At 43.4% G+C, this 22,878-nt stretch overlaps 1 protein-coding gene across 1 annotated transcript in view; it reads left to right on the top strand.

Annotated features, from left to right (window-relative positions):
* Positions 1-2,136: 2,136 nt before the first annotated feature.
* The window catches only part of LOC142204816 (cytosolic purine 5'-nucleotidase-like), a 30,749-nt gene continuing 10,007 nt past the window's right edge, over positions 2,137-22,878 (top strand). Inside the window, exons 1-10 of the mRNA XM_075276140.1 lie at positions 2,137-2,329; positions 3,438-3,511; positions 4,500-4,617; positions 5,945-6,040; positions 7,938-8,029; positions 8,514-8,571; positions 9,458-9,551; positions 11,516-11,569; positions 12,490-12,573; positions 12,656-12,697. Of these exons, the coding sequence (XP_075132241.1) occupies positions 2,205-2,329; positions 3,438-3,511; positions 4,500-4,617; positions 5,945-6,040; positions 7,938-8,029; positions 8,514-8,571; positions 9,458-9,551; positions 11,516-11,569; positions 12,490-12,573; positions 12,656-12,697 (837 nt within the window). The 5' untranslated portion in view covers positions 2,137-2,204. The remainder of the gene's footprint in view (positions 2,330-3,437; positions 3,512-4,499; positions 4,618-5,944; positions 6,041-7,937; positions 8,030-8,513; positions 8,572-9,457; positions 9,552-11,515; positions 11,570-12,489; positions 12,574-12,655; positions 12,698-22,878) is intronic.

Here is a 22,878-nt window from a genome sequence, read left to right as displayed (position 1 = left end):
ATCGGGAGTAGTATGTGTAACAAAGGGGCACATGAAGCAGTCAGAATGAGGAACACAATGGGAAGCAGCCGGTGAGAGTGAGGGCATAGGGAGCAGTCTGTGTAACACAGGGGCATGTGGAGAAGTCTGTGTGAGCAGGATTGTAAATCCATTCTAGCATCAGCCTTCCTACTGCATGGGCATTGCTGAAGCCCGGGGGTGGGGGTGGGGGGGTGGAGATTAAGTAACCCACAATGGACATCAGTATTGCAGTTTAAGCCTGGATGATAGTTGAAGATAGATTGGAGTAAATAGTTTGGGACCCCCCACCTGACGTGAAGAGCCTAATTAGCATATTGGGTGATGAAAATAACAGAAACAATTGCTCAGGAACAGTGGTGGCTAGAGAAAACCCCCCAGCTCTACTGGAATGAGTAGAGAAACGTCTAATGAAGGAGGCAAAGCATCGGAGATGGTGGAGATGGTAAAAACCTCTAGAAAAAACAGGCACACTGTTGTCACTTTCTTCCACCGTCTTGCAATGTGAGATATGCTGACATCTGAAGTTGTGATAAATGCCCAAATTGAAAAATTACATATAAGGAATAACACTAGATTTAAGGGGAACAGACCATCCGAGTACTATATACCTCCCATACAGGTATAGCGTACCTCCCAAGGACAGAAAGATGGACAGTACCTGCCACAGTACCTGCCACACCAAATTTAGCTTCACCCACTTCTATGTTTACTTTGCCCACTCAGATCCATTTTTCTATGTGGCCCCACAAAGTATAACGCTCATACAGTACCCATTGTATACCCCCATATAATAATGTTCATCTCCAATTACCCTACAGTATGAAGTTCCTCTCCTGGTGCCCCAGTTTTAACTAGAATGGGGCGTTAAACTTGAGCATCTAGAGGGTGACATTAAACCGTGGGGTAGTTGGATGGGGACATTAAACTGGAGACTACTGGAGGGGTACATTTAACTGGGGGAAACTAGAGGGGGAATTAAACTGGAGTGTGACAAACTGGGGGCGACTAGAGGCAGACATGTCCCCCTCCAGCTACCCCCACGGTTTAATGTCCTCCTCCAACTTGCTCCCAGTTTAATGTCATGCTTTATATAATGTCATTCCTTCATCTGTCCCCAGTTTAATTCCCCCCTCCATCTGCTCCCAATTTAATACCTCCCCTTGATCTGTCCCCAGTTTAATGTCCCCCCTTCATCTGCCACCAATTTAATGTCTCCTTCCATCTGTCCCCAGTTTAATGTCCCCCCCTTCATCTGCCCCCAGTTTAATGTCTCCATTTCACCTGCCCCCAGTTTAGTGTCAACTCTTTATCTGTCCCCAGACTAAATTTCCTCCTCCATTTTCACCCCTCAGTTTAACATAATAAAACACTGATACTTACCTCTCCTCGCTCCCCTGCTGCTGTGCCTGAGGTCTGTCTCTCCGGACTGTCGAGGGAGCTACAGGCGCGATGTGAGTGACGTCATCACATTGTGTCTACAGCTCCCAGGGCCTGTGCATACAGGAGCACAGTGATGAAGAAGAGGCTATTTATCTCATTTGTTTCCTCTCTGGTCGCAGATGAATTGAATGTAGGACATATCTCCCGAAGACTGGGACTACGGGACATGACACACAATCTGGGACTGTCCCCCCGAACCCGGGATGGTTGGGCGGTATGCAAACATGCGGGGGCTAAACTTGAGGGGGTGCACCCAAGCCCAGGAGTCTTAGGCGTATCCATAAGGTGTCTCCTCCCAATATGAGTACTATAAACAATATCTTATAGTTGAGGGGTCTGAAACAGATTTTGTATTGCAGCCCAGGAACTTCATGTTATGCCTCTGTAAACATGTGAAATGGGTTTTTTTGCTTTATTTACAAAAAGTGCAACAAGTATGAAGGACCAAGTGAGACCGAGAGATAGATGAAACGTGAGGAACACAGATAGCCAGAAAAGTTGTGTATGTGGCAATGCAGGGGAAGACTGAATGAGACTTGGGAACAAGAGGGATTGGAGAGAGGAGGGGGCTGCTGGAACAGGAGTAGGTGGGAGGGATGAGGCAGCGGCTGTCCCCTTCTGATAACATAATCTGCAGCATAAGATAGACCCTTGGACCTGGGTGTTAAGCTTTAGTGACATGGCACTGAGCGCACAGTGACAGCAGCACTGAGTATACAGCTGGCACAGAGAGCAGTTTGATCATGGGCAGCATCAGTAAGGAGCATAACATGGGTACCGATGGGCGCCAGCTGCAGGACCGTTGTCCCAGCTCCAGCGACACTAGCGGCATAGATTTACGGACACTGAAGAGAGATTACCACCACAGGTGAGTGGCAGGGCGGACATCATAGTCCTATCACTGAAGCTGCCATACATACAGAGAAGATTTTCCTAGAAAGCAAACATTCGGTTTAAACCAAGGACATGCCAAGATGTAATATATCTCAATAACCATGGGAAAGGCGTTTCATGTTTTAGCAAAGAATTTGATTTATAATTTGTGTGACCCGAATGTCTAAACTTATAGCCTGGAACGGTAATGGAAGGATTCCCACCGGCGACTAAGAAATTTTGTATCTGATCCGAATTATTGCTTCTTTTACGGCCTCCTTGGGATTGATTCTTATATAGGGTACAAAACGGTGCCGGAGTCCAATCGTATGGGGCCTATGAAATACTATAAAGTCCATAGGAGAGCTACTGATTTGGGGGAGTGGGATAGGACCCATAATCTGTAGGGGGTCATTGGATATAAAGTGTGTTTCAGGTTCTGACTGATAGGTGGTCCCCGATCTACATGAGCCTTCTAATAGGGAGAAATCTGGTTGGAATTTTTTTTGCTCCTCAGCATTATCACTACTATTACAACTATTATCGATAAGGGACAAGAGTTTCCCATTTTGGGAAATTGGAGAGACAAGTTGTCAAATTATTGCAAAATTTCTTTGTATGTATATAGTCAGATGTTGCAATATTGGGAAGTTCTTCTGATCAAGGCCAAATCTTTGCATCTCTGGCAAACTAAAAGGGTTTTTTGGGGTAAAAATATTGATGATGACCTATGCTAAGGATAGCCGTGTTCCCCGTGTGCCGCCCGTGCATGGGCCGTCCTTCCGCGGCTTGTTTCATTAAATGAATAAGAGCCACAGAAGCATGTCCGCAAATAAGGACAGGAATAGGACTTGTTCCATATTTTGTGGCCTGGACAGTCGTCCCGCACATGGGACCGTGAAAATCCCCAGGCCCATTGAAATGAATGGGTCATTGGGCTATCCATGAAATACACACATAAAACACTGAACACGGCCATGGTCGTCTGCAACCGGCCTAAGACATACCATACATATCTGAGAAACGTCTAAGATATTAGGAACCCAGGTGGGAAACAATGGGATGTGTTGTATCCTAGACGCTAACTTCTTATTTCTATGCAGGATTTTTGTCAATCGGAGTCTGGGCTTGGAGAAAATAAAATGTTTTGGCTTTGATATGGATTATACACTGGCAAGTAAGTTCTCTTTTTCCTACATGTAAAATGCTACAGTATCTATGAAGAATATTAGTATGGCGCTTTCCAATGCAAAACACTTCCTTGGATGTTCAAGATTAAAGAGGTATTCTGGTCACATGTTAACCCCATTGGGTCTAACCCCACAGGATAGGGGATACCATGCTGATCAGTGAGGTCCAACTACTTTAACCCTTACTGATCATGAGAACAAGGGGGAGGTTGTGTAATGGGCATGGGCCGGAAACGTGCGCCTCATCTCTACTCATCTCTTACGATAAGGTGAACACTGTAGTTGAAGCTTTTGGCTGTCTTCAGAGATCGGACCTCTCAGAAAGTTATCTATAACTTCTTGTAACCCCTTAAACTTGAGGATTTTAGCTTACATTCCCTTACAATTAAAGGGATCCTCCAGAATCCCACTTAGTGAGGCTCATTCTGCTCAGTATGTGTGTAGCAATAATCTGATCATCTTCTTTTTCTCACTAGTGGATTAGTAATCTGCACTATAGTCTATGACAGGCTTGTATTTATATACAACAGCCAATCAGAAGAGACAAAGCTGCAGGGGGAGGAGAAAGCAGATACCTAATCCAATGATAAGACAGGGGGTGTGTCTCAGACTACCGCAGACTCCCTGTATACACTGTAGCTAAGCTGTGGTCACAGTTTACAGCTCAGCCCCTATGGTTATGAGATAAAAAGTAGTAAAATCTGGGGGATATATATAACAGGTACCAATCGCCTCTAGGTACTGACTTACATATGTATCTGGAGGGTTGCTTTACACTGTATACACGAGTACAACAATCAAAGTGCATAAATAGCAATTCCCTAAGGATTCATCCTCAGTTTCTCTATCTGTGGGATGGAACAGGGACAAATACATATAGAAAACTATGAAGACTTTCCAATCCCCGATTATTGATCCCTTATGTATATATCAGATCTTATATTCTCTATTCACTATACATGATTTCCTCTACAGTGTACCGCTCCCCAGACTATGAGGAACTTGGCTTTGAGCTTCTGCTGGACAGACTGGTTTCCATTGGATATCCCCATGAGATTCTGGAGTATAAGTATGACCCAAGCTTCCCTACAAGGTTTGTATCCATTCTTATAAGAGTCCCGATTCTAGAAAAATATGGCAAAAGATTTTTGGTTAATTGTGGCAAAATCGTGGTAAAAAATGGCGTTACCACATTGTCTAAATATAGTATGATATATATACTTAGGCTACATGCACATGACTATAGGGTCCGTGTAATACTGAACATGGCATCCGTGTGCTATACGTCAATGAGCCTGGACTGTAAAACTAAAGGAGCTGCTCTGTATTTCATGGTCCCTGCATAGACCCGAGCCAATGACAGGAATGGTCCGTATGCAATCACGGATAGTCTACCAGAAAATACATGTGCATGACGCCTTAGACAAAGCGGTCAAGTTGCAGATTTTTACTGTATAACCCATCACAAAGTGTTACTTATTTTGTGAAACTCTGACCACAACGCGATTGCACCATGTGAACATACCTGAATATACGACGCAGGCTCACTTTTCCATAGATGACAGGCAGGGGCCTAGCTATAGGGGGCAGTGGTTGCGGATGATATCGGGCCACGAACTGGATTGGATCCGAATAGGTCCCCCTGCCACAGAATATATACCACTATTAGTACAGGGTAGGTAGGGACCCCCTTATAGATTCTACATTGGGACAGAGCTTCAAGTTACACCTCTAATAATAGGATCTGTTTCTATTCCACCATGGGGAAATTGAGTTTGGGCCTAGTTTTAATATACTTCACTGTCTGAGTGCTGCTGCCAAATATTGTACCATGAAACCACATCAATTTGTCATAAATATACATACAATGGTGCCTTGTGGTTCATATTACTTCTACATATACATCCGAACAGTATTTTGGGTCGGTGCCTTTAATGACCACCTTTCCTTTCGTTCCTAAAATTTTAGATGTAGTACCCTATCGTGCCAGCAGGTGGTGCAGCGGCTTACTACATACCGTATATCAAACTTTCATTAACAAAATTCTTACTATAGGAATAACATAGTAGTGTTACCGTCTAAAATACAACTTAGCAGAGGAATCCCTTACTGCCGCGTCTCATGACATCACAACGCTCTGTACATGTATCTGCTCCAAGCTGATAAGATTATCCTGCCGCAGACCCATGACATTGTCTTATTTTCTCCTGTGTAAACACTACACACTGCTATTCCCTAATACACATTGATGATAATGCAATATTTTGCATTTTTTTTCTGATTTCTAATAATGGCACGATTGCATGGTGGTAGATGTGTAGATAACAAATCATGACACGTTGTGCTAAATGACAAACTCAGCTCTGCTACATCCATATAAGCGTATTAAATTGAACCGTCACGCTCTGTGTTTTCGGTAGGGGTCTGGTCTTCGACACTCTTTATGGAAACTTGCTGAAGGTGGACTCTAATGGGAACGTGCTGGTCTGCACTCATGGTTTCCGCTTCTTGAAAGGGTGAGTGAACAGAGGCCAATTGGCTGGCATGACTGCGCCCACTGCTCGTACCGGCTCATCTACAGGACCGAAATAGGGTCTGGATCCAGCGCAACATGTTTGTGGGGTTCTGTCATGATGCTAAATTCTCAGTGAAGATCCCTGTGGGTTTAATATTTCTATAGATAAATCCATTGTCCAGTGGCCAGAATTCCTTTGAGTCTCCTTTTTGTCCTTCTCCGTGCCTTGCTGCGAGCAGTCCTGGCATGAACGCTCACTATCTCACGGAGAAACTTGACTTTAATTACATACTAAATAACTTCCTAATTAGTGATGAGAGTAACAATGATCCCCTCCAAAGCAGAATATTGCTGGTAGTCCTGATGGAGCGCTACATACAGTGGTGAACCTAACCTTTCCGCTGCCTGAGGCACCCGCACCCCCGCCGGACTGAATACTGGGAAAGGGGGGTTGCTAGTGGTATCATTATACATGAATACAGTGATACAGTCCGTAACAGTTTGTGGTGACTTACCGGAGACGTCTCTGACTAATCGCTCACATTTCCCGTCTGTTCGCTCTGGACCGCCATGACCACTTCTTCCAGCATGTGATTGTCTCTGCAAAGTTTTCAACATAGACATCTTTGACTCCTCACTTCTCCAGGCACCTGACCCATATTGTCCTCACCTACACAAAGCCCCTTAAATAGTGCCCCTTATTAATAATACCCTCCTTATATTAATAATGCCCCTAATAGCCCTTATATAAATAACTCCCCTTGTATTAATGATATGTGGTTTTTATATAAGGGCTATTAGGGGCTTTATTAGTACAAGGGGGTCTTTTAAATACCCCCCTGTATTAATAATGCCCCTAATAGCCCTTATATAAACAATTCCTGTTAATAAATAAAGTGCCCCCTCCTAACAACCCCTAAAATACCCACAACTCGCCTTAAAAAAAAAAACATGCAGAGAGCAGGCAGGGAGACCTGCTTTCTGCTAAGGGGCGGCCGCTGGAGCAGCGCAGCTGCTAATAGGTGAGAGATAAAACAGCTCTGCACCCACAGGGCCGCCCCATGCCAGTGCTCGCTTCCACTGCCGGGCTGCCGTAACGCTAAACCAGTCCAGGTTAGTTCGCACGCAGCTTGTCCTGGACTGGCTTAGGTCAGTAAAAATGCCGCCCCCCGGCATTTCGCCGCCAGAGGTGCGGCGCTGGCTACATAAATAGCATAGAGGAAGCCAAGGCGGTTGCCTTTGGTGTAAGGAGCGTAGCTCAAGACGGTCCCATCCCCTTTACTATACAGTAGTGGGTACCTGTGGAGAATCATACCTTTAGGATCTCTCAGTATATGTTAAAATTAAAGGGGTTTTCCTATCTCTTCAACTTATCCCACATCTCCCAACTTTTCCAAGACTCCCAAAATAAGGAGTGACTTTCTAGAGTCTCGGAAGAGATAGAAGATCTCTGTCACTCCATATATGACTTGCCCACTTTATGTACCATCACATCCCAAAAAGGAGCATGGCCTGCACATTTTCATGTCCAAGTTAAAAAGGGACATGGCCACCAAAAAAAAAATTGCACACTGTTCTCCCAGGAGGCTCCCTATGAACCTTGACAAGTACGACTTATCCTCTATCCATCAATCATAAGAAGGGGGTGTTTTGTTTCCCATTGTGAATGGAGCAGCCATTGCACAAGAGCTCCCCTATACCATTCATTATTTCTAAGGGTCCCATTGAGACGAATGGCTATCCGACCACCAGCCCATCCAGAATAGGGAGCAAGACTGATCTGTGGGATTTCGTGGGTTAACCCCCGTCTGCACCTTATCAGATAAATTGGTGAGATTGGAGAACTCCTTTAAGAACAATTCTAAAAAATAATCCCTATTCTTATTTTTATTATTCAGGGTAGAAGTCTGGTGTAAATACCCCAATAAATTCATCCAGAGAGATGACACCAAAAGATATCATGTCCTTAACACGCTGTTCAACTTGTCAGGTGAGCTGAAAGTTTGGCGGAAAGTACTACAAATGACTACAACTACCAGCTACAGGACTCATTGGGGCAGATTTAGTATTATTTGTGCCATTTGTGCAATGGGAGTTTGGCACTGCCCATGCCACCGAAAAGGGGGCATGACCAGAGAGCACAAATGATGCTGAAAATCTACATAGATTTCCCTCCAGGCGTACCATCCAGCAGAGGGTGCAACTCATGTATGTGCCGTCATAAATAAGGTGCGCCCTCTGATGGCAGGGAGGTTATGGAGAATGGACAGTCGTCATAAATCTCCGCCATTGAGACTGGAATCACACATGAAACTTATTCATTGCTCTGAATTATAATACATTGGCAGCAAGCACGTGACCCGCCGTTCAGAGGAATAGACAGTCACATAGTTTACTGCAACAAATTTGTACCATGTGAATATACCCCTAAACCGTGGTTGCTTGCTTAAGATCTCTGCTGCCTCTTTCCACAGAGACCTATCTATATGCCTGCCTGGTGGATTTTTTCAGTGACTGCCCACGATATGTTAAGTAAGTATTATCTTTTCTGTGTATATTGGGGTTCATTTATTTTGTAGAGTTAGGCTAAGGCCCCATGGGCCGGAAACACCGCGCTAAAGTCCGCACTGCGATTTTTTCCACAAAGTGGGCATGGGATTCGCATGAATCCCATCCACTTTGCAAGTACTGTAAAACGCCAAGATTTTTCCGGCCCCTGGGGCCCAGCCTCAAGGTATCTATCTATCTATCTATCTATCTATCTATCTATCTATCTATCTACTATCTATCATCTATCTATCTAAGGTTATCTATCTATCTAAGATTATCCATCTATCTATCTATCTATCTATCTATCTATCTATCTATCTATCTATCTATCTAAGGTTATCTATCTATCTAAGATTATCCATCTATCTATCTATCTATCTATCTATCTATCTATCTATCTATCTCATATCTATCTCTTTCTGTCTATCTCCATATATCTATCTACCTAGTGTAGACCGGTCTAGTGGTCTAAAGGTCAATGGATAACAGATTAGATTTAGTTCCTCGTCCTGGCCCAGTATCTAAATACCCTGGCAAGGCAGATGACTTGTTGGCACCTCCTTGTCTCTAGTACCCAGGGCACATGCCACACCAGCCCTCCCTAGCTCTGCCCTGAGTATAAATCTGGCCATATATTATAACATAATAGTCAAATCTGCTGATTCAGCAATGGCTTCCTCCCACCTATGGAGGTCTAAGACAATGTACGCTCAGCCACGCCAAGTGCGTATGTATACGATGGGGTCAGCAGGTGTAGCTGTCACCTGAAGGAGCTATATGAATTGTATGGCCAGCTTTCGGCCTCCATTAAAAACAAGAAAAGCTAATATATTACTCTCCATCACTCTTTATCTGTATTCCCTTATAGCTACGACACCGGATATCGCCACGGCAATCTGTTTATGTCCTTTAAAAGTATGTTTCAGGATGTGAGAGACGCAATGGACTACATCCATGACACGGTGAGATCATGAGAGGGGTGTGGAAGTCACATGTATTATCTCATTGACATGAGCCAAAACAACAAGTCAGGAGGAACCCAATATGGATTACAGTAGATAAGAGTTTCCACCTCTCCACGCCTCGCCTGTGTGTGGTGGTGGAATATTCGACAGGTCAAGTCCCTGACCGGGCCCCACATAGTATTGGAGTCATCAGATCTTCACCATGTGTAAAGTGCGGATCTCAGCAGATTTCCCAGAGATAGAGAACAATCCCCCGTGGTCATATTTATTATTCAGACAGGGCTGTAGGTTATTGTAAGCTGTTCTCAATTAAGGTCCTTTGTTATCCTGTACCACCCTGGGGTGAGGCCGGGGTCTGTGCCAGGACTACATCTGTACCATAGTTGTATTTGGAAGGGTATGGCAGGAGTGTCCTCTCATACAATACACCATTCACATGAACTGAAAAATAATAATATGGCCAGTTCTCATGTAGTATTGTATGAGAACAAGGATTAAAGTATTGGGTACAAAGTGCGCTCTCTATACAGCCCACAATTTTGTTCTCTGGGTACATGGCTCAGTATACTGTGGACTCTTGCTCTCCTTTGTCTTGTCATTTCTGGAGTTTAGGATATTCGGCTGAGTTCGGATATTTTATGTCTGGTTGTTTTATGCCGGTTTGTCTCCTGATCATGTCCCACAAGGACTGGTGGAGTAGTGTAGTCGTATCATAAGGAAAAACCACCAGATGTTCAATATACCGGGACCAAAACTTTACTGAGTTTGTGAATTTGGCAATGGACATGACTCCTGTTCTCATAGGTTCTCTCAGACTAGGCCTTTGGCTCCTTTCCAGGATAACACCAACCAAGCCACCTGCACAGTGGTGTAACTAGGAATGGCGGGGCCCCGTGGCGAACCTTTGACATGGCCCCCCCTCAACCGACACCGACGACCTTGACCGATCCCCTCCTCCGCACTCTATTATGTCCCTTAGTAAGCCCTGCACACAGTATTATCCCCCATAGTGGCCCCTGCACACAGCATTATACCCCATAGTGGCCCCTGCACACAGTATTATCCCCCATAGTGGCCCCTGCACACAGTATTATCCCCATAGTGGCCCCTGCACACAGCATTATACCCCATAGTGGCCCCTGCACACAGCATTATACCCCATAGTGGCCCCTGCACACAGTATTATCCCCCATAGTGGCCCCTGCACACAGTATTATCCCCCATAGTGGCTCCTGCACACAGTATTATCCCCCATAGTGGCCCCTGCACACAGTATTATTCCCCATAGTGGCCCCTGCACACAGTATTATAGCCCATAGTGGACACCCATAAACAATTATTATACTCTGGGGTCTTTTCAGGCCAGGCACAGGTCCTCCCAGATACTCCATTGTCCCATCAACAATGGAAGCTCAAGTCTGACTGCGTTATGATCTTCTGGCTATGAAAGTGGCATAGCTTAATGCAGGGTTCATCCACTGCAGGAGCCCCACTGTAGTTTCCTTGGCTGGCCTTGTTGCTTCCACATAATATCTGCTATGACCCATCCCCACCAATCTCAGCCCCCTGGATCATGACAGCGCTCTGCACCACATGGCACACCATCCTGGATGCGCCATCTCCATATTCCCACTCTTAGCCATCAGTTTCTGACTACGCCAAGTTCTTGTAACTGTGTAACCACACCGGTTAGACTCCTGATGTCCATGTCAAAGGTGTATGGCCGTCTATAGACCCTTGTTGGATGGGGTCATTGTGCATGGGCCTGGGTGGAAACAGGGGAATTCATTACCGTAAAGGGATATTGGAGAAATTGTAACAAACCACACTTCATAATGGAGGAGGCAAACATACTTTTTTTTTTACATATTTTACATGTATTATTATTATCAATGTTTTTGCAATTCTGTAATTCATTGTAGCGTTTAATTCTAAGAATTTTCCATTGTATATTTCCATAGGGTGTCCTGAAGGAGAAGACTCTGAAAGATCTGAATAAATACGTTGTCAGAGATGTAAGTTCTTCCTATCATTGGGATTTTTGTATGAAAAGGGATATCTATATGCACATATTCAGATATTCAGTCACCTTACATGATTTGCTGTATTATATTCACATAGGGACACATTTTGCAGAATAACCACCTACATTTTGAAAGACTGTTCTATTCATCCAAAACTTATTCTCGATGCCAATTTTTTTTGGGGAAAATGTCGTGGATTCTGGCGTGACTCTGTGCAGAATTCATGCGGAATCCGCGCAAGATTGCCGTCAGAACTCTATGGGGAGGCTTTTTTACCGTCCATTCTGGCGCCAATCCCGCCCGGCGTTGCGCTAGAATCCATACCATTTTCCTCCGTGTGAATGGACCCTAAAATAGGTTATTTTTTGCTGACACATTCCCTTTAAGGGCAGCATAGCCTGAAACATATAGGTCTGAACATGTCTTATCCTGGATTTGTATCAGCTTTGAAGTTGTCTCATAAATTACTAGAATTTTACTTCTCACGCAGCAGATTATCACTCCCTATTGTTTGCTTCTGTATGTGCCCATACACCAGCGGAGCACCTGTTCATCTACCCTTACGCCTCTGGGGATCTGCTGTCTCTTATCCATATAACTAAAGTAGATAGGTTGGAGGGTTTGTCCTTGTGTCTGCTGGAATCCCAATGATCAACTATAATCTGTAGGGAATTTAACAGCAAGTGGTTAATTTGCCCACAGCGCCACCATGGGGAAGATAAAATATTACATGGTGCCTAGTAAATTCAGTGAGCGATTTAATTAATGTGTCGACATGTTGGGTCCTCCAGAGTGAGAGACTTTCTTTGTAGCTCTGGCTGATCACTGAGGGTCCTGAATGAGAGACCCCTTCCTCTATTAACTCATTATTCCGGGTTTGTATAATATAACGATAGACATTTTTCTTCCAGGAGAGAATCCCTTTGCTGCTGAATCGTTTACGGGAGGTTGGAAAAGTGTTTCTAGCCACAAACAGTGATTACAAATACACCAATGTGAGTATGCCCCACCTTCTAAGCCCCTGCCGCTTTCCCCCATAGTCAACACAGTGCCTCAAATGTGGTCTCTTTCCTCCAGGCCATCATGTCCTACCTGTTTGATGATGGAATTGAAGATAAGGTTAGTTTGCTACTATTTTAATACACACAACCTCATGCTTACCATCATAGGGCTGTTTGAGTCCTGCACCTGAACTGATTGGGACCAACACATATTTTGTTAACGTTATGTGCCTTGCAAAGAAGCTGTCAGGTTGATTTGAGACGCTATACCATCCACCCGTCCTTATGGACCAGGGGTTTAGTGTCCCAAATTAACCCGTATTAAAGCCATCTATGCCTGCATTTAAAAAGACAACACCTTTATACTTACCTACAGATGAGTATGCTGAGACTCATCAGACTCATCTCTGGTGCTCCCGGCGCCTGAGGTCTGGCGCATGCGCACTGAAGCTGAGGTGCTCAATGCGGGGAGTACACTTGTTTTAATGGGGGCATGTATGGATTTAAAACAGGGTGATTTGGGAGACTGAACGCCCTGTCCACAAAGACCTTTGGGTGGTTTAATTTCTCAAATCTCCCCGATAGGTTTCCTTTAAGTCAGGATAGGATGTCCACATTTATCAGAATTGTTTTCGGGATAATTGGCAACGGTCATAAAATAATTACCGTAGATGACAGATACTAGCTAGGGGTCAGATGTCATGGCTAATAAATGACAAAAAGTAGGAATTTTTCAAAAATACACAGGCTATCATCTATCTTAACCCCTTAACGACCGGCCCATAGTAAAATTACGTCGGCACTGACAGGTCCTTCCTGACTGCCCTATAGTAAAATTACGTCGGGCAGTCAGGGAAGGATTCCCTGTCAGTGCCGATGTAATTGGAGCGGATCTTAGCTGTATCTGACAGCTAAGACCCTGCTCCATTACCCCCCATCGGAGGGGGCTCCGATCGGGGGGTTTTAACCCCTTCAGTTCCGTGATCAAACATGATCACGGAACTGAAGCGGTTCCGTGACGGTGCCGGCCGAATCGGCACCCCCCGCGGCGAGATCGAGGGGTGCCGATGTCTCTAACATGGAGCCTGGGGTCTGGCCAGTGACCCCAAGCTCCAAAAGATCCCCAATACCTGGTTGATCCTGCCGCTTTAAGAGGAAGTCAGACGCAGGCAGCCCCTGCGTCTGACTTCCTCCAGACGCTGCAAGACACTGAGAGCTGTGTCCTGCAGCGTCTAATAGAGAATTAGTGATGCTTTTATCAAAGCATGACTAATCCAAGTGTCCTAAAGTAAAAAGTGTAAAAGTAAAAAATAAAAAGTGAAAAATAAATAAATAAAGTGTCTGATAAAAATGAATAAACTTATAAAGCCCCAAAATTTCCTTTTTTCTATAAAAAATGAATTATATTAAAAAACACCTAAAACTTAATAAAAACAATACATATTTGGTATCGTCGCGTCCGTAACAATCTGAACAATAAAACTCCAACAATATTTAATGTATACGGTGAACGTCGAAAAAAAACCCCGGAAAAAACCCGCCGGAAGTAGTGATTTTTCGCCATCTCACCTTACAAAATATGCTATAAAAAGTGATCAAAAAGTCATATACACCCCACAACAGTACCAATAAAAAGCGCACATTGTCCCGCAAAAAAAAAGGCCAACAACCAACACTGTCAACCGAAAAATAAAAATGTTACGCTTCTCAGAAGATGGCGATGCAAAAAACATTGATTTATGTCCCTAAATGTGTTTTTATTCTACAGAATTAGTATCGCATAAAAAAAATACTATAATTGAGGTATCGCCGTAACCGTACCGACCCGCAGAATAAAGGGAACATGTTACTTATATTGTACGCTGCATGGCGAAAAATTTAAAAGGTAGAATGCAATGCCAGGATTGATTTTTCTTTAAAAAATCCTGCAAAAAAGGGTTAATAAAATGTATTCAATAAGTTGTAGGCACCCAAAAATGGTGTCATTACAAAATGCATCTCATCCCGCAAACAACAAGCCCTTATATGGCCATGTCACCAGAAAAATAAAGAAAATATAGCCTCTACCAATGTGAAGACAAACAACCCCAAAATCGCCAAATCATTAGAATACAACTGGCTGCGTCAGGTAGGGAATATATAAGCTGTGCAAGCGGATATCAGGGGACACCCCAGATTTACAGCTTACGAGGGAAAAGACACCGGAAGTGACCCCCTAAGTGACCCCAGAGTGACTCCCCCAATCATGGGACATAGTAGGGAATTTGGTGTTTGCAATGTCCTCCACACCGCTTATATATTCCCTCTTCGCCATCCCCTCTGCAATCACGTCCGGGGTACTAATACTCACTACACCCCCTGATATATTCTTTCAGGGGTGCAGTTTTCAAAATGGGGTGACTCCTTTGGGGAATCCAGTTTTCTGGTACGTTATAGGCTCTACAAACATGACATCGCGTCCAGATACCAAACATCTGAATCTGTACTCCAAAAGCCTCATCGCGCTCCTTCCCTTCTGCGCCCTGCTGTGCGCCCAAACTGCAGTTTATGCCACATGTATGACACTGGTGTACCCAGGATAATGGACGTAATGTCATATGTGGGTATAAACTGATATTAGGGCACAGCCGGACACAGAAGGGAAGAAGGGTTATTGGGTTTTTGGAGCGCAGACGGTTTGGTTTTTGGATGCCATGACACTTTTGCAGAGCTGAAGCGCCAGTAAAGTGGAATCCCCTGATATGTGACCTTATTTTGGAAACTACACCCCTGAAGGATTTATCCAGGGGTACAGAGAGCATTTTTAACCCCCAAGTGTTGCTATAACATATTATCCATAAATGAATACAAAGCTGATTGTGAGAAGTGAAAATGACAATTTTTCCAAGAATCGGTCATTTCAGTGCGTAATATGTTGTGTCCGACTCGTATCAGAGATGAACGCTCTGAAAGCTGTTGTGCCCGGGATACCCACTTAACAGTTTTTGGAGTGTGTATCTCTGCTGACATAAGTTGGGCACAACATATCAGATACTGAAATGGCGAATCTCTGGAAAACTTCATTTTTAACTTCTCATTATCAGCCGCAATTTCATTTCTGGAAACCAAATAAATGCAACCCTCAAGGGTTAAAATGCTCGCTACACCGCTTGATAAATGCCATCAGTGGGGTAGTGTCCAAAATGGGGTGAGATGTCTGCAGATTCCACTTCAGGGGCTTTGCAAAAGTGGCATGGTGTCCTAAAACCAAACTGTGCTCCAAAAACCAATATAGCGCTCCTTTCCTTCTGTGCCCGGCTGTGTCCAAACAGCCTTTCTACCTACATATGGCATTAAGTCTGTTATCCGGGGTACACCAGTGTCATACATGTGGGCATACCATACCATGTGTACCATTTGGGTACACAGCAGGGCGCAGATGTGAAGGAGCGCTATGTGCTTTTGGAGTGCAGATTTAGATTGTTGGTTTTTGGACACCATGTCATATTTGCCGAGACCCTAAAATTTCCCCTACAAAATGGGGTCACTTCTTGGCGAATTCCAGTTTACTGGCACCTTCAGGGCTCTGCAAAAGCAACATGGCGCCCCGAAAGTCCCTCTAACACTGTACCCCAATAGCTAAAAAGCGCACTGCTCCTTCTCTTCTGAGCCCTGCTGTGTGCCCAAGTGGCAGTTTACACCCACATATATAATTTTTTGACCCTCGGGATGGCCCCTTAATAGTTTTAGGAGTGCAGGTCTCTGACAACACAAAGTGGGTGCAACGTATTGGGCACCGAAATGGCATATTTCTTTAAAAATTTCAATTTTCATTTTGTACATTAATTTTTGGGAAGCATTTTTAGGCTCAAAATGATAATACCCCTTGATACATTCCTTGATGGGTGTAGTTTTTAAAATGGAGTCACATTTGAGGGGTTTCCATTGTATTGGTACTTTAGGGGTTCAGCAAATGCGACATGGCACCTGAAAACTATTCCAGCAACATCTGCCCTCCAAAATCCAAATAGCGCTCATTCCATTCTGAGCCCCACCATGTCCCCATACAGCAGATTATGGCCACATATGGGGTATTGCCGTGTTCAGGAGAAATTGTGTAACAAACTGTGGGGGGCTTTCTCTCCTTTAACCCCTTGTGAAAATGAAAACTTTGGGGATAAAGGGACATTTTACTAATTTTTAACCTACACATCCCTAAGTTAGTAAAATCTGTGAAACGGCTATAGGGTCAAAATGTTCACTATACCCCTCAATGAATACCTTAAGGGGTCTAGTTTATAAAATGGGGTCATTTATGGGGGGTTTCAATTGTTTTGGTATCTCAAATCTTGTTTGAATGTGCAATGGGCCTGAAATATCTGCAAGCAAAATTTGAGTCTTGAAATCCAGTTGGTGATCCCTTCTTTTTGGGCCCTACCGTGCGTCCGTACATAGAATTAAGGCCACAAAGTGTACATTTTTGAACACGGGAGAAATGGGGCCATCTATTTTGGGGTGTTTTTCTTCATTTTCATGTGTTATGTGCAAAAAAACTGCCTTTAAAATTACTCTTTTGTGTAAAAAATATGAGAATTTTTTGTTTGACGCAAATTCTTTTAAAACCTATGGGGTCAAAATACTCACTATACCCCTCAATGAATACCTCAAGGGGTCTAGTTTATAAAATTGTGTCATTTATTGGGGTTTTCAATTGTTTTGGTAACTCAAATCTTGTTTGAATGCGCAATGGGCCTGAAACATTTAGAAGCAAAAATTGTGTCTTGAAATCCAGTTGGTGCTCCCTTCTTTTTGGGCCCTACTGTGCGTCCGTACATGGGATTAAGGCCACAAAGTGTACATTTTTGACCACGGGAGAAATGGGGTCATCTATTTTGGGGTGTTTTTCTTCATTTTCTTGTGTTATGTGCAAAAAAAAACGGCCTATAAAATGACACTTGTGTAAAAAATATGAAATTTTTTTTGTTTGACGCAAATTTTCTCAAAACTTATAGGGTCAAAGTACTCTCTATACCCCTCAATGAATACCCTAAGGGGTCTAGTTTATAAAATGGTGTCATTTATGGGTGTTTTCAATTGCTTTGGTAACTCAAATCTTGTTTGAATGTGCAATGGACATAAAATATCTGCAAGCAAAATTTGTGCTTTGAAATCCATTTGGCCCTCCCTACCTCTTAGGCCCTACTGTACGTGCGTATATAGGACTAAGGCCACAAAATGTACATTTTTTAACACGGGAGAAGTGGGGTGATATATTTTGGGGTGTGTTTCTTCTTTTTGATGTGTTGTGTGCAAAAAAACTGGCTTTAATATGACACATATTTGAAGAAAATGAAAATGAAATTTTTTTCATCATTTGTAATAATTCTTGCAAAACAATATTTGTTTGATCAAAATGCTCACTGTACCCCTCAAAGAATACCTGAAGGGGTCTAGTTTTCCAAATTGGGTCATTTAATGGGAGGTTCTGTCATTATGTCACCTATTCCTGTCTGCAAACATAGCTTGGTACAGGAAAAAATCACACACTCAAAATTTCCAAAATTTGCTTATAAACTTGATAAACTTGTAAATTGTCTAAGTTACTCAAATATGCTAAAATTATCTCAAATATGCTTGAAACACAAAAGGAACATTTGGAAATATATAACTACTAACTTTTTTGCCCTGTATTATTGTGTATATGTGAGATATCGCAGCTAAAAATGGAAAACATTGAAAAATTTTCAAAATTTTCAGCATTTGCGAGTTTTTTAATAAATTTACACACGTTATATCAGTCTAATTTTACCTTCTCAGTAAAGTACAACATGTCACGAAAAAACAATATCAGAATCGCTTGGATGCAATATACTGTTACAGAATTATTCATTGATAAAGTCACACAGGGCAAATTTCAAAAATTTGGCTTGGTCATTAAGGTCCAAAACAGGCTGGTCACTAAGGGGTTAAGTGTCTTTGTAAACGGACACTTAAGGACACCCACGGACACTAAAGGACACTACATGATGTCCCATTTAAAATAATGAAAAATGTAAACGGACGCAGCTAGTGTCCGATGCTAAAATCTAGCGCAGACATTAGCATCGGACACTAGCTGTCGGACACCGACACTAGTGTGAACCCAGCCTATAAGTCCTGAATAAGATACTGTGTTGTTACATGGGTGTCTCTAATAAAGTGGCCATTCAGTTGCACATAATATTACAATGTATGCCCCAATTTGTTAAGAGATGTAAGATGTCACCCATATATTGCTATAGAGCCTCCATAGTCCTGTGGTTACATACAGAAGTCTATAGTTTCTTTTCTTTGAGGTACCACATAGCAGTGATGGCGAACCTTTTAGAGACCGAGTGCCCAGACTGCAACCCAAAACCTACTAATTTATCACAAAGTGCCAACATGGCAATTTAACCTTATTAATGTGCGGATCCACAATTGGACACAATTACAGAGCTGCAAAATATGGTCCTACGAATGGTGCTTTATAGAGCTTTCTGCTCCACTGTGACGCCCACACAGTACAATCTGCTTCACAGTGACCCCCACACAGTACAATCAGCTCCACACTGGCCCCCACACAGTATAATCTGCTGTACAGTGGTCCCCACACAGTATAATTTGTTCCACGGTGGTCCCAACACAGTATAATGTTCCATGGATAGGTGCCCAAAGAGAGGGCTCTGAGTGCCACCTCTTGTACCCGTGCCATAGGTTCACCATCACGACCATATAGATACAACCAAAACAAGGTAGACTATATTCCATCAGGTGCCATATAATGGCGGTATTGTCCCCTAGAGGTAAATCACAATGCCATATGGATCACTATATATGTGCATAAGGTCTGCATGACACCATGTTTATATCATATGGGATAAAGCCTAAGCTGCCTCATATCTACAGGACATGTATACACCATGTACGGTGACCTACAACACAACAGGTGCAAGTATTTAGAACATCTGGTTATTTTTAGGAGCCTCCCCAGCTATATTGTCACTTCAGAGGAGGGCAGGAAATCCCCTATAACCCAAAGCTTTCCCTACAAATGCCTTACTGAGGCCGATGACAATGCTGGAATTTATTGTCATACGTAGGGGGAAAATCGGTAGAAAAAAGACCTTGGTTTGGCGTTAATGTTACCCGGATGAATCAAGTTGGAGTATTCTGATAATGAGTAATTGCAGAATTCAGGGTGTCACCTTACCCAGCTTTTTCCAAACCCTGAGTGGTACTGATATTTGTCTGTACAGTCCATAACAAGCTAGGTTAGGGCTATATTCACATCTGCAGCAGAGTCTACATTGGAAAGTTCACTGAAAATCAGAGAAGTCTCCCCTTTGGATCACTCAGTACCGCCCACTGGACTCTTAAGCCCAGAATGAGCACAAAACCTAAATTAAAAAATGACAAATTATTGTAGAACATTTCTAACAAAACGATATACAGTATGAGTCTGCTCAGCTCCTCTGGCTCTATAACATCCTGCTGCACAATATGACAGTTTCCCTTTAACCCTACCTCCAAATATTAAGCAACTTTTCACACGAATATAAGAATCTTTCTAATACATATTATTAAAGAAATCTGTTTCCTTCTTCACTTATTAGTCTAAGTTACTTTTACATAGAAGTCTATGGAGGGGCAAGTGGCTGCTGGAAAAGTCACACAAATGACTGCAGCTGTTAAGCTCTGCTACACTGATAGCTCTTTTGACACTGCTATACCTTTCCAGTTAAGGCTCTATTACTGCAGAGTATGGGACAATAAGTCAGTTACTAGCGAAGCAGCAGAAGCCACCTTCTTTCCATAGACTTCTGTATGTGATGCTGGATACAGATACTGTTAGAGATAAGAGTCAGAGTAAGGCTGATTTTACGGTCTGCAAGTTGCTGATCAGCAACATAGACATCGCAGACGCCCTTTTCCTGCCGCACTCGCCCATAGACTTCTATGGGCGAGTCCGTGCAGTGCCACAATTCACGGCCTTTGCGGACCTGCTCTATAAATTGCGGACCATGGTTGCGGCCTGGCACAGCACAGATAAAATATCCAGTGGTGTAAGAGGCCACACTGAATATAATGCGTCCACTATTGAAAACCCACAATTGCGGACCATTTGCGGACTTACATTACGGCCGTGTAAGACCAACCTTAAGGGAAGGAGCAGGAGAGCAGCCTGATAAGTGGAGAAGGAAACAGATCTCTTTGATGAGATATATTACAAAGTTTCTTATCTTCACATACACTATCCATCTATGAAAAGTTATTTTAGAAAACGTGATGCCCTTTAAGTGTCTTTATATAGTTTTAATGAGCATATCCCAAATCCCAGTGATCTGGCTTGTCATGGCTGTATAATGACTTAATTGCCTGTGCTGGGACACTGGGGACCGGGGCCACATCCAGCTCAGGAATCTACTATTGTGTGATATAGGATGACGTGTGGTGGAGCAGCAGCTGCGGAGGGTTACCCTGATGCCCCACAATCCCATATAATGCCACAACAATTACTATAGTGTTTGTATTAGGATTCCTCTCCTCATTGGATTGTTTCATCTTACACCGCACTGAAGGTCACAGGCGCTAAGGCCGCAGGTAATTGCTTTGTTGGACCCTTTGTGTACAGGCCGGCCGTCCATCTTGCACAATGCCAGAAGCTTTGGTATGATTTCTCTTTTAGGTCACTTGTTTTGTTAATAGAAAAACACCAGCTGCGGAGATATCTGAAACTTGGGCTAATACCCATATTATCCGGCCTGACTCTGCATTCATTGTTTACAAGCAGTGTATCTAGCGGCAGGAGCATGTCATATTTAACCCCTTGTTGTAAATGGGCATAGAGTTACATCACGCGGATGGCAAGGGCAAAAGAAAAGATCCCCAATGGAAATTTAGCATTATGTCCATCCCTTGTAATCCCAGCCTTAGCCCGGCTTCACGTGAGTGGATTTGGTCCATGAAGTATGGGCTGGATTTGTGGGACCAAACGCTAAGGCCTCATGCACATGACCATGCACATTGTTTGCGCTTGTCATATGTTTACAATTAGTACATTGACCCGTTCATTTCTATGGCTCCAGGACTCTATAATTTCACCGGCCCACGTATGAGGTTGTGAGCCCGGAGCAAAACTCAGGACATGTCCCATTTCTTTCTGTTTTGCAGCCCATACTCATGCCATCCATGTTCCATTTGTGCCATTCAATCACAGCTGGGCTACATACACATGGTTGTGGACTCACAGTACCCTAGTCATTTACTGTACCGGGATTCCATGTCTCCCTGAGACCGTACTCCCTCAGGGACTCCTAGTATAACTATGAAGCTCAGAGCCTGGGGCCCATCTCATTGTTAAAGAGAAACTTTCATGTCCTTGCAGACTGGCCGTACTATATACCACTAGAAAGCTGACAGCGCGCTGAATTGCCGGTATGCTGGAGTTTCAGCACCAATATCCTTCCACTGTCAGAAGGGGCCAGGCTTACATCACAGTACAACGCACAGCTTCAGCGTTCTAGCAGTATATAATACCACCAATCTATTATAATAATAATACATTTTATTTCTATAGCGCCAACATATTCCGCAGCGCTGTACAATTTGTAGGGTTCAAATACAGACAGAAAGATACATTACAAAAAAAGTCATTTCACACAATGGGACTGAGGGCCCTGCTCACAAGAGCTTACAATCTATGAGGTAGAGGGGGTAACACAAGAGGTAGCAGGGGCGGCATTGCTTATGCAGAGGTCAGACAATTTTGTAGTAGAGATGACTGTCATTGCATAAACATAAGACTTTATGAGCCGTCACCAGTCGTGTCCTTTAACATGTGGATGGAGCTTGGACCTATAAAGTTACCCTGAGATTGCATCATATCATGTGGGAGCGGAGACAGAGGAGGGTTACATTTTGGGGATTCTAATTATAGTACAGAAGGGTTTACGTTAAAAATTGTGATAGGCCTTGAGAGAATTTGTAAAGCTAGCACTGGAACTAGAGGACTGGTTTCCGATATATATCGCTTTTTATCTGACCCCTCACCTGATATCCCGCCTGCACACTCGTATATGACACGATGGGAGGTCTATCTGGGTCAACCTATCTCGACAGAAGAATGGTCCCTTATCTGGAGCAGGGGTTTCAGGACCTCGAATTGTGTGACTCATAAAGAAAACTTCTTTAAAATGTTGATGCATTGGTACCACACGCCGGCTCTCCTCCATTCCTTTGATAGCTCTATTCCGGATTGCTGTTGGAGATGTGGTGCACGCCCTGCACACATCTTTCATC

This window comes from Leptodactylus fuscus, chromosome 5 (assembly GCF_031893055.1).
Source record: "Leptodactylus fuscus isolate aLepFus1 chromosome 5, aLepFus1.hap2, whole genome shotgun sequence".
NCBI lineage: Eukaryota > Metazoa > Chordata > Amphibia > Anura > Leptodactylidae > Leptodactylus > Leptodactylus fuscus.
This window is presented reverse-complemented; position numbering and strand designations above follow the sequence as displayed.